The sequence below is a fragment of the Ursus arctos genome, unplaced genomic scaffold, assembly GCF_023065955.2.
Source record: "Ursus arctos isolate Adak ecotype North America unplaced genomic scaffold, UrsArc2.0 scaffold_28, whole genome shotgun sequence".
In the NCBI taxonomy this organism is placed as follows: domain Eukaryota; kingdom Metazoa; phylum Chordata; class Mammalia; order Carnivora; family Ursidae; genus Ursus; species Ursus arctos.
In genome coordinates this window covers 14,981,479-14,995,055 of record NW_026622963.1, presented here as the reverse complement: position 1 = coordinate 14,995,055, position 13,577 = coordinate 14,981,479, and the positions used below count along the sequence as shown (strand labels likewise).

The 13,577-nt window shown below is 35.3% G+C and overlaps 1 protein-coding gene across 1 annotated transcript in view; it reads right to left on the bottom strand.

Moving 5' to 3' along the window:
• The window catches only part of GABRB3 (gamma-aminobutyric acid type A receptor subunit beta3), a 221,159-nt gene that overhangs the window by 17,174 nt on the left and 190,408 nt on the right, over positions 1 to 13,577 (bottom strand). Inside the window, exon 7 of the mRNA XM_026510296.4 lies at positions 2,237 to 2,389. Within this exon, the coding sequence (XP_026366081.2) occupies positions 2,237 to 2,389 (153 nt within the window). The remainder of the gene's footprint in view (positions 1 to 2,236; positions 2,390 to 13,577) is intronic.

Sequence of the window (13,577 nt, the reverse complement as noted above, 5' to 3'; positions counted from 1 at the left end):
AATGGGAACAATAACATTGCTTATTGTACTATGGCTGTTCTGCTGAACAGATAAGGCAACCCCATTAATGGCCTTGCAGAGAACCTGGAACCTGAGTATTTGGCAAATTCCAGCTTAATGATTATCGTGTTGTTATTCAGTATTCATGACCCTATGATATACTTTCCCTTAAGTTATTGGAGGTGACCTGGTGACATCTCCCAATCCCTGCAGACCAGGCTCAGAGACCCTGTTCTACATAGGCAGAAGGTGGGGCAAAGGGAGTAAGCACGCTGGTATCCACACTGAGAGCTGAACCTGCTGGACTGTTGTCTGCTCAGACGCTGTGACCCTTCCAGACCCCCAGGCCTCAGGTTCATCCGGATGCTGGCAAATGTCCATTCACTTCTGCCTCTGTACTCAAATCTGCCTCCCAGACTTGTGACATCAGTTAGAACCTGGCACTCCTCCAGTGGTGAAGCCTTAGCAACTCGGGACAGACGATTCCTTTGTCCTAGCAAAGCCATAACAGGATGATTTAGGTTTATAATCATAATGCTGTTCTGTTAGAAAAAGTGGAATCTACTTTCACATACTGTAATGAGGTTGGGCTGAATACAGCTCACTTCAGATAGGTTATTTAATATTGTGGAAGACAGTGTTTTACAATTAAGGAGCTATAGAACGTGCATATCTAGAAAATTTAGAGATTCGCATTTTTAGTACACCTCACTCCTATTGATGCCAGATAATTACAGTTCTTTGGTACTTATATTTCTCTTATTATCTCAATAATGACAAATTCTCCAAGGCTGATTCAATGTGAAATGCTAGAAGTTTTAGCTTCAGGTCTCTACTTGCATAGTCCTCATCCAGGCTTGGGGTGGGGTCCTAGAAATTTTATATTTGTCTATTTTATGTTCTCTTCCTTAAAGAGAGACTCTTGAAATTGTATAAGCTAACAGGTCTGCAAAATTTAGATCTGCCCCTCCAAATACATTTTAGGTTCTGGCTTTTCCAGGTGTGAAGAAGAGAAAATAATCTAACAAAGAGTAATCTAGTAACATTAAAAAAAGGGGGGGGGGAGGGAACTTACAGAAAAGGACTATTGCTACAGGGTAACCTCTGCAGGCCAGAGGAAAATCCTAGAGATCTTTTTTAGGGATGCTTTTCTTACCATACGCATTAAAAATGCATAACAGTTTTTAGATACTTCTTCTCAAACTAGCTTTTTATTCATCTAACACTTTTAAGAGTAGTTACCTGATTTCCTGTGTGTTAACCTAACCTTAAATGTAACTCTGCAAGTCACCTATCTGTGAGTCTAAACCAGACATCTGCATACATACATGTACATACATTTTTCTAGGGAAAACAGTGTCAATCAACTTGAAGTCCTGGAAAAAGATGAAAAACAAAACAAAACAAAAAAAAAAAGGAAGAAAGAGGGATAACTGGAACCCTGAATTCTTATGATTCTTTGTAAGCTAATTTACCAGCAAATGTATTGATAATTATTTTCCATCAATTTTTAAAAGTATTATTGATAATTTTGCTTTTGAGAATTGAATTCAACCCTACCAATTGCTCTTCAGCTCTGCACTTATCCAAAATGTATTTAAATGATTATTTCGTCTATGCAGTTTCATAATAATTAGCTGAATAGAGAATAATGCTTTTGAAAATATAAGCCTTCCTTTACTAATTTAAAAATATTAGAAATATTATTGGAACCTATAAAATATATTGTACATCAGCTAATAATCCAGTTGCCAAATGACCAGTGGCCAATACAGATCACTAAATCTCTGGAGAATCACTCAGAATCTAATCACATATTTAAATGTTCATTAAATTATGTAATTCCAATTACATGCTATAATATTTGACTATTTTTCTGACTTAAAAAAGATGAATGCCCAATTAATCAAGTCTTCTTTCTGGGCCACAGAACAATTTTGAACAGGAGATGTTAATCCTTGCTTTAAAATTAGTGTCAAAAATAGTTTTATTATGCAAATATTCAGCAAGCATATTTTCCTTTTCATGGGCTTGAAAATTTGAGCCTTATAATTAAATTAACGCATCAAGGGAATCATGCATGAAATTATTGTTTCAAGATAAAAAGTGACTGTATGGGCAAGACTGGTGTCATGATGTCAAAAAATTGTAGTTGAACTCTTGCCTCTGAACTTCCTTAATACTGTAATGATACGGTTACTTTACATTTTAGATATCATTTAAAAATAGCACATACCAAGAGCAACTCTAGCCGCAGATGCATCATAATTGATCCAGAAGGACACCCATGAGAGAATCGTAATTAGTATAGAGGGCATGTAAGTCTGGAGAATGAAGTATCCAATGTTTCTCTTCAATCGAAAGCTCAGTGAGAGCCGAGGATAAGCACCTATGGTAAACAGACAAAGATTACACTGGAGAAAAGACATGGCAGACAAAAGAGCTTGCTTTGACCTCCATGGTTCAACAGCATGCCTTTGAAAAGCCCATGAACCGAGAGGTGTCCCATGCAATTTGCTTCTGTCAGCCTAATGGGATGTACAGAAGAATTGGGAGAAGAGTCCATTTCAGTCTATAGGAGAATAATGAGGATACTCTTCTAAAGCCAAGTGCTCAGCTGAGAACTATCCCTCGGAAAACTCTGGGAGAGTTTTCAGCTTAGAATACAGAATCATGCCAGATATCTTGTTGATTGTTCTCTTCTCCATTGTAAATAGGGGAGATTTGGCTCAAGATTTTATTGGGCAAAATGGCTTTTACCAGTTGTCCCTTCCACCCATCTAGAGCAACACTGTACACAGATATTTGAATTACTGATACTCATCTAAAGACACATCCTGGCTTCCCTGAGAGCTGGAGAGAAGCAGGTCCAGTTGTACAGAAGGTGACAGTGGACACTGCGATGCTCCACTCTGACCACAGACAAGGCATTAAAGAAAGCCTCAGAGAAGCACCTTGTCCACTTACTGTAAGTGATTCCCAGTGCTAATCTGATGTGTGAGTTCCACTTAGTACACATTTGGAACCCCACCATCACAGAGTAAGAAAATCGCCCACTGATTATGCCACATTTTGTTTTATATTTGCCTTCTCTGTTTTATTTTGCTTTTCTTAGAGTAAAGCAAGGGTAGGCTCTATTTCCTCCTGTCCACTTCAACTGTCCACTCTATCAGTCCCAAACCTCCCAGCTCCTGATCTAGAATCTAGTGAAGTTGCTAGAAGGTCAACCAGTGGAAACTCAATGATCTTCTCTAATCACCAACTTCCTTGCCTCTTTCCCTCCCATCATCACTGATGGACGGTGCTCCCTTCCTGAGATTGATGTACCTTGCTTCTCTTGACCTCCTTCTACTCCAAGACTGACAAGCTCCTATTCTCCTCCTGCACCCAAATATATGCATTTTCCAGACTTCATTCCAGGTCTTCTTCTCTTTTTGTCCCTATATTCTTTTCTTTAGCAGCCTGATTTACTCATATGACTATTAGTTCTATACTGAAGATGAAGATTTTTCTCCAGGCTTCTACTTTGGCATCAACTATTTTCAGCCAGAATTATATAAAGGAGAAAAGAAGTCACCTAAGGGACTTAGCACCTAAAGGCTGACAATCTGTGAAGTTTCCTCCAGTAGTTTTTGTGTGTATGTAGTATTTCTTTTAAATAGCACTGATCAAATGCATATAGCATACTGTCATCAGAGCACAAACATTTTCATACTTACTCAAATTATTTGTAAACACAATTTAAAATTCTTCTGAATTTTCCTTCAAATATATACATATGTACTCTAGTTTATAAATACATTTTCCTGAATGCTACAAATTTAGGTTATTTCTGTTTTTACAAAACTATATATAATATTCTAAAGAATATCCTTGAGTAGACTCTTTTTTCTGTATTTGGACTTATTTCCTTAGGATGAATATGCCAAAAGAGGAATTGCTGGGCCAATGTTTAGGCTTTTGTTGCTTATTGCCAAATTGTTTTGCCAAAGAATCATACCAGTATACAGGCCACCATGAGCCCTTTATAGAATCATCTATCTCACCTTGTAAACATGACAATGTTCCATAATATTTCTTAAAAATAACTTTTGCTAATTTCTTTGGGAAAAATTGTCTTTTCCAATCACTTCCTTTAACTGCGTTATTCCTAAACGTCTGTTTTTCCTCTGTATTTAAGCTCATAAGTACTCTGATTATACTACTTATTCATTTTTCTCATTTTTTGTTCCTCTTATTGTTTTCACCTATTTATTTAAGCTCTTTTGATACTAATCATTGTTTGTATTGTCTGCAAGCATTTTCTCAGTTGTTTGTTTTAAAACTTGTAATGGATTTGAGTGGGGGACATAAAAATACTTAACTTTTTTGTATATAGAATTTCTCCATTTCATTTTTTCCTTGTTATTTTTAAAACTTGTTTTTAGGCTTAGGTAAGTTCACAACAGAAGTTTAACCACAGACCTACTTTTAAGGTTGATAATTATTTCAGCGCTCAATATGAACTATTCATGTACATTGATTTTTATTCCACAAACAGCCTACCAATCCTCCCAACACCATCAATGGAATAAAGCTTCCCTGACATCGGTTTGATAGATTCTATTTTGTTTATATTACATTTTATGTATATGTGGATCATTGGCATGATGTGCTATAGAGCTGGGTCAGAGCCTCATTGTAGGCTTTCCCATCTCCAGATCCCTGCCCTATGCTCCAGCCACACATTCCTGAAGCACAGCATGGACACTTACTGTCAACCCATACTCAAAATCTTCTGTGGCTCACTGCTTCCTATAAAGGTCCAAATATGCATCTGGGAATTTTAGTTTCTCCAAAATGTCTCCCCAAATTAACTTCGGTTTTATTTTTTACTATATCTCTTCATTAAGCAGACCATTTTCTAGCCCAAAGAGTGTTGTCACTGCCTCAAAATAATTGTCCATATTTCCTGCCTCTGCTGATTTATACACATTCTTCCTTCCTTATGAAATGTCTTTCCTTATCCACACTCCAAAGCCTTGGTCAAATGCCACATCTTCCATGAATCCTTTCTACTTTCCTCCAAATGGAAGTGATTACCTTCTTGAGTCATTTTCTTTTTCATTAAAATTATTACTATTCAACAAGGCAAGATCTTCCTTAGTAAGTTGTAGTCCCCAAGGCAGCGTTTGTGAAGTGATATATTTTTCATATACTGTGATGCCTCGATAAGTGTCTAAACTATCATAGGTTATCCACAAATACATCTGTATGCATGAAAACAGGAATATTTGGTTTGTTTACGTGACTTTCTAGCAAGTGTAATACTGAAAACATTCAATATCTTTATTGAATCTTAGTCTGAAATCCCATAGCAACTTCAATATCTTTATTGAAGTAACTTCAATGTTGGATCTTACTTTGCAAATTCATGACAATCTCATGCTTTACTTATTCTCATTTGCTGCTTTTGTTTCAGATATGTCTCACTATAATCACTCTACTTAGAATAGTTTCTGTATTCATCAGCATAGGTTGGCTTATGTTGCAGTAACAAAAGGCCCCCCCAAATCTCTGTAGCAGAAAAGAAGGATTTTTTTTTTTCTTGTGCTAAATATCCACTTAGCTTTCTGTATCTGGAGCACTGCTGGATATTGTGGGAGAAACACCACACTCAACTGCCCTCACATTTCCTTGTCTAGAGCAAGCCTTACTGACAATCTTTATTTCATTGGAGAATACTGTAGTCCCTTCTTAGGGGAGAGCAGCAAATATAATTTGAGTAATAATGTAATCTACCATATTCCCCAACTTTCCATTTTCCAAGTTAACTTTATTAATATTTTCCAAAGTATACCTCCTTCCAGGAAACCGTCCCCAACAGAGGCAAATATCGATACCTATGTAAATGAAGTATGATTAACACTGTTGGGAATTCTTGTCCCCTGTAACATGGAGGCCAATGATACGAATGGATAGATAGTCAAATACTTAGAAGATCATTACAGACCTTGAGGAAGAGAATATTAATCTGATTTCAAAAAAACCTGAATCTCTGAAAATTTGCCAAGATATAACACAAAATTTAGAGTAACACAGAACTAGAAATTAAGAAACATACCATTTTCTTATGTATTTGTTTGGTAAATATATTCTACTTGTTGAAATTGAAGTGCCACTTTAAATCAAACCAAGTTTTAGGCATTCCCCATTTGCCCCGTCCATTCCAGTCTCATAATTCTAGAGGTGGGAATGGTGAATGAAGCAGACAACAAAGATGAAAAAGAAAAGAGTCTACACTCTCAACTAGCACCAATTAATCCATGTCAGAGAGACTCATACAGACTGACCTTGATAAAACAGAGCTAAGAGCCAGTCTGGTGATACAAAAATATTTTAGAGCATGCGATTTGGTGATGCAAGAGAGGTTTCATGGCATCTGAACTAAGATATTATTCCTGGTTGAATAAAATTTTTTTTTCAGGCAAGGAAGCAGGAAAGCCTTCAAGGTAAAAGACTCAGCTGGGCCAAATGAAGAAAAGCCTTTCAATATGCCATGAGAAAGAGACCTCAGAATGTTAATAAACACAAGAATTCTCCAAGATGTTGAGATATGTTCTAGGTCAAGGCCTTTGCCATTTGATATGCATCCTAAAGACCACATAAAAGTCTTTTTGTAGCTCTGTTAGACAAAGTCCTTACACTGCAGGGCAAATGCTGTGATGTATGCTGTATCCATGGGAAAACTCCCTGCATGATCATAGCTAGTGGTTAATAAAGTTGAGAAGTAGTGAGTCAGCTACACCAAGATATATCCTTCAAAACAGCAATAGAAGCTTAAAAATTACAACAGAAAGGCACAGAAACCCTAAAGCCTGTGTGCCAATGCAGATGTGGTCAGGTTCCCAAGTAGGTGCTGAGCCAACAGACAGAGGAACAGTCCCTGAACACAAGTGCATTGTTCCAATTCAGGGCTTCTTTGGCAAAATTACCTATCGAAGATGCTGATCTCAACCTTTTCTCCCTAGATGCACTAAAAGTTATGCCAAAAACAAGGCTCTGGATATTTAACCTAGCCTAAATTAAAATTGCTCTCTAAAGCATTAATATTGTTAAAGAACTCATAAAAAATGTGGACATTGTGTCACCTTTGTGGAGGGAGAGAGCCACTCAAATGTGCCCATAAAGTAATAAACAATTTTAGCAAATGTAGCAGAGCTGAACTATACACACGTGGCTCTCCATCTTTAAGGTGGCTACTGTGGGGCGCTCTCCCACCATTGCCTAAGAAGGTTTGTAAGTTCTCAGTGATGCTCCTGGGTTTTTAATCATGCTGTCTCATTCATTTATAATCTACTTTCTCACGTTATAACATAACCTACAATTCAAAATAGTGTTAGTGATTTTCTTGCTCCCATTACAAGTCCCACTAATCATTTTATGTTAAAAAAAAAAACCATGAAGGGAAGGATATATATGAAAAGGGAAAGAGACAAAGACGAAAAACAGGACTGGAGCTCAAAAAATTGTTTCAATAGGCAATGATTCTGATTCTCCACAGTAAAACCAGAATGTTGTATCACATGACTGTGGAGCAAAGAGTCGGGGTGTCCAAAGGATCTAGTTTCAGCCTCATGGTTTATTTGGAATATTCCTTTGGGAAGCTGACTGTCCTATTAGACCCTCAGTTTTCGTGTGCTAAAATAGGGCAAGAATATCACAAGTGAAAAAAAAAAAGATGTTATACTTCATCAGAACTATAGACTATTAACCTGCAGAGGAAACCATCAAGGAAATAAAAAGACAACCAGCAGAATGGACGAAAATATTTGCAAATCATATATCTGATATGGATCTTGTATCTAGAAAATATAAAGAAGGTTTACAAAAAATACAACTAAATTTAAAAATGGACAAAGGACTTGAATACACATTTCTCCAAAAAAGAAACTATCCAATAAGAGCATAAAAAGATGCTCAACATTATTACTTATTAGGGAAATGCATTTCAAAACCACAATGAGATACCACTTCACACTCATTAGGATGACTACAATCAAAAAAGATAGATCTAGAAATATTATACTATTTGGTAATTCCACTACTTGTTATTTACCCAAAGAATACAAAAATACTAATCAAAAAGATATATGAACCTCTATGCAACATTATTTATAATAACCAACTTATGAAAGTAACCTAAGTGTCCAGTGATAGATGAATGGATAAAGAAGATGTGGTTTGCGCGCACACACACACACACACACACACTCAGCAATAAAAAAGAATAAGATCTTGCCATTTGTGACAACATGGATGGACTTAGATGGTATTATGCTAAGTAAAATAAGTCAGACAGAGAAAGACAAATACTGTATGATTTCACTTGTATGTGGTATCTGGGTGGCTCAGATGGTTATGCATCTGACTTTGGCTCAGGTCATGATCTCTGTATCCTGGGATCGAGCCCTGAAACCGGCTCTCGGCCAGGAGGGGTCTGCTTCTCCTTCTGCCTCTTACCCTGCTTGTGCTCTCTCTCTCTGTCTCTCTTTGTCAAATGAATAAATAAAATCTAAAAAAAAAAACCAAAAACAAACAAACAAACAAAAATAAATGAATAAATAAACAAACAATGCAGAAACAGGCCCAAAATACAGAGAACAAGTTGGTGGTTTCCAGAGGGGAAAAGTGTGGTGGATGGGCAAAATGGATGAAGGGGTGTGGGAGATATAGGCTGCCAGTTATGGGATGAATAAATAATGGAGATGAAAGGTTCAGCATAGGAAATATAGTCAATAGTATTGAAACAGTTGTATGGTGACAGATGATAGCTACACATGTGGTGAGCATAGTATAATGTACTGAGCTATGGAATCACTATGTTGTACACCTTACAGGAAAATGATTTCATAGCAACAAGATGTGATAGCTAAGTTGTCATTTAGTACTGAGAGTAAGCTTGCTCTGGGCCCACCATTTTGGACTCAAGGATTAGCATTTGGCTACCAAACACAGATGAACTGTCTCTTAGGATCCTTCTAACAAAAGTCAATGGGGGAAAAAGAATGGGAATTTGCCTCTAGAATTTAAGGTTAAATTATATTGGAAATAAGATAGAGATGATAATCTTTTTTTTAACATTTCATATAATACATTCTCTAGACCTATAGTAGATGTTATTTATAGACCCAATGGGCAATTATTTGATCACAGGGCTTTAGTTTACTAAAGCATGGAGTTCACAAATGGACATTATGGAAAATTAAATGAATGTATTAACAGCATGATGTGCAGACTTTAAAAACACTTGTAATATGTCATAATCATTAATGAAAAGCAAAATGGTATTTTGAAAATTGATTTTTGAAAGACAGAAAATTCACATATCTTAACAGAAATGTTTCATTATCATTCATTTTGGGATCCTTCTCTTTTTCTTTCTTCTAATCTTGGCAGAAGTATTTTGAAATAAAGCCAGAAGATATCAGTCCAAATGTACCCCAGGGGGGAAAAAAAAAAAAAGGAAGAGAAATAAAAACACCATGTAATTAAAGAAGCATATTAAATAATCTGTTTTTCATGTATCTAGCAAAAATTTCAGTCTTTTAGCTCACACAAAACTAAAAAGTTAGGAGTAAGTTTCAGATTTGGCAAAAACAAAAAATACATCCCAAATTTTGCTGGTCAGCAGAATATACATTCAAGACCAATACAAAAAAACGAAGTCTCAATCTGGTGATCCTGTATCCAGAGTGATATTTAAGGAGCTCTTCGATTATTAGCTGGATATATTTATCAAAATAAATTTAATGCAATATTTCTTTTAACCTGATTCCCTTACCAAATGTTATTCAAGTGCTTTGTTTTTTTGTTCCCCCCACAGGGTTTTATTATTACAAGCAAGGACTCAGATCTCCTTTGAGCTTTACAGCACTTGGGGTAAGTGTTTCCTCTATATGATGTTATTGGAAAAATACAGAATTATATTTTCCAAAATGTGACTGCAAAATTTATCCTAATTTTTTTTACTCTCATGTTTTAGTAGTCTGAACTAAGTAAATATTAAATATTGAAACAAGTGTACTTTTTTCCTGAAAAAATAAAGAGGAGTAGAAAAAAAGACCAATGGTATTTGAGTATTATAGAATAGGTAACATTTCCAATGGAAACAACTAGAGGAAAATGGGCAAAATTTAAATACACCTCCCTGAAGACACTGGAAAAATAGCAAGCCAGTAAAAATCTGGGCCGAGATCTGGAGAAAAAAAGAAACTGAGAGAGGTGAGTCACATTTCAGGTAGCTGAAACATGTACTTTCTAGAAGGGAAAGATGAGAAACTAAGTAGGACATTTGACAGATTCATGAACTAAAAGAGCAGACACCAGAGACAGAGAACATCAAGTAGGGATTCCAAAGAGCTCTGTCCAAGAAGTAAAGATAAACCAGAAGGATTAACATGTACGAGGACTGGATCTGAACTCAGAATTACCTGTCCTGGATTGCTAATGCCTCTAGCTGCCTGACAGAGCTAAGCATAGATCCTCTCTGAGGAAGGAAGACATCATTGTACACTTTGAATTATGCCCACAATTTCTCCATGGATAATAACAGCCCATTAAACACAAACGAAGAGAAAATTGTTGGACTGAAAGATAAGTTGGAAGAAAATTCCATAGTGAAGCATGAAGAGAAAATAAAATGAAAATTTCAAAAGGGAGAGTGAGATATATGGAACATATAGTCGGAAAATCCAATTTTGGAATTGCAAAATTGGAATTAAAATTGGAATCCTAGAAGAAAAATGGAGGAGAGAATAGAGCAAAGGCAGTGATGGCTGAGAACGCTCCAAAAGTGCTAGAAGACCTCAAGCCAAAGATTCAGGAAGATCTACAAACTCCAGTTACAGAGAAAACCATATCTTGGTACACCATAAATACCAATGAAATAAAAAAACAAAGAGAAAAAAATCATGAAAAATTCCTAGAGGTGGATGAAAAACAGATTAATCTGAGAGCACCAATTAGACCAGCAGGGTCTTCTCAATAGAAAGAGTGGAAGCCAGGTACAATGAAATAACATCTTCAAATGGAAAAAAAAAATGCCAATCTAAATTTCTAGAACCATCTTATAAGACTATATGACATAAGATCATAAACAGTTAAAAAAAAAAAAAAACTAGAAGAAATTTGTGACCAGGAGACTCAGACTAAAGAAAATATTTTAAAAATATTTTTTAGGAAAAAATAAAAGTTCTTTGGGCTGAAGAAAACATTCACAGATAGTGACTTGGAGATAAGAGAACAAAGGAATAACAAAGAAAAGAGAACATTTAAATTATATCTAAGTGAACATTTAACAACAACAATAGTATCATTCAGGGTTGTAAATATGTATAAAATTATAATATATAATGACAATAGCAAATATAAGTCAGAATGAAGAAATGGTGAGTAAAGATGCATAAAGTTCTCTGCAGTGTTTGGGAAAAGGTAAAAAAAACATGTCAGATGAATTGTCAGAAGTAATAAATACTTTAGCAAAGTTGTTCAATAAGAAATCATTGTGTTCTTATATATTAGCAAAAAACAAGAAATAATGTCAAAAATTTTTACCATCTATAATTACATCAGAAAATATCAAACATCAAAAAAAGTTTAACAAAGATGTGCAATATTTCTGTGCAGAAAACCCTAAAATGTTATTACTACAAATTATAGAAGACCTATATAAATGGAGATAAAATATATACAGATTGGAAAATTATAACAATGTGCCTTTTCACCAAATTAAGTAAGGCATTCCTAAATCAAAAGCCAAACCATTTTCTAGGTGAAAACTTTTTTTAAGATTTTATTTATTTGAGAGAGAGAGAGAGAACGAGTGGGGAGAGGGATGGACAGGGAGAAGTGGGGCTCCATCCCAGGACCCTGGGATCATGGCCTGAGGCGAAGTCAGATGCTTAACTGACTGAGCCACCCAGGCACCCCTCTAGGTGAAAATTAATGATTTGATTATAAAAGTTATAAGGAAATGTGAAGGGCCCAAAATAATCAAGTCAATAGTAAATAAAGAGTAATAGTAAAGTCGATAGTAAACAGTAAATAAAGTATCTGCTCTACTTAAAGCTACAGTAATTAACACTGTGAACTAAGGGGTACAAAGATGGATAAAAAAGCCCATGGTACAGAATGTAAAGTCCAAAAGCAGATCTCTGCACATACAAACAATTTATGACAAATGTGTTGCTGCAAAGCAATGGTGCTGTGGAAAATAATAAAATCCAACCCATACTTCACACCATTCACAAAAGTCAATTGCAGGTGGACTGTAGGTCTCAATGTAAAAAAGTACATTTTTGTGACATACTGTAATGCATAACAAACTTACACCTAAAATGTATAAATCATTCAAATAAATTAATGACAGATAATTCACAAAAGAGACTTGTACAAGTAAGTAGTTCAAAAAAAGAATGTCCAAATAACCAATAAGAAAAAGTGCTTAATCTCACTAGTACTCAGGAAAATGGAAGTTAAAACCACAGAATATCAACTAATAGCCAGCAGGTGACTTCCATGTGAAATGCTAGCAAGGTTGTGGGGCAAAAGGCACACTCGTGCATTACTGGCATGAATGTGAATTGGTAAAACCACTTTGGAAAACAGTTTGGCATAATCATTAAGCTTGAACATTCACAGTTACACTTCCAGGTATACACTCAGCATCTGTGTGTGCATATATTCACAAAACAACAAGTACAAGAATGTTCACAGTAGCATTAGTCATAAATCTACATCTGCAGTAGAGTGGATAAACAAAATGTGGTGTACTTGCACCGTTGTATAGCAACGAAAATAAATGAACTACAGCAGCATGGACGGATTTCATAAACATAATGTTCAGTCAAAGAAGACAGTCACAAATTAATTCAAACTCTATTATCCCATTAAATAAGGTTCAAAAACACGAAATTACCTTGTGACAAGATAGTGGTTTCCTTTGAGAAGGAGGGAGGTGAGGAAATTAGGAGAAGTCAGAGTGAAGACTTCAGAGTTCTACTTTTTGACCTAATTGCAGTTGTAAGATTGTTCACTTTCTGATAATCCACATAACTCTACATTTATATTTTAAGTATTTTTATATATGTGCTCTTACAAAAAAGTTTTAAAAGTTATCATTAAAGGAAAAAAGAAAAAAACAATCTATGTCTTTGTATAAAAAAATAAAGCATGAGAAAAATTCTAACCGCTCTTAGGAATGTCTTGCTTAATTGAAGTCTAGAAGTCTTTAAGGCTGGAGTTTGACAATTTACTTAAAATTCTCACATAGTTTTAATGAATTGGGATCTGTTTTCTTTAAGGACATTCAGCCAGATATTTTTGGCACATCCCAAGTACTTCAGTAACACATGTATATTTATTATGTTTAAACAGGAATTGGATTGAAAAAGTGAAAATCTTTTCTTTATTGAAATTCCTGCTTGTGTCACTGGTTTAATTTCAGTAATTAGAATATAATGATATAACACTTGCTTTGTTAAATATTTTTGAGAGAATTTTTCTAGACCCCAACTTTTAATGCTTCAGGATTATCA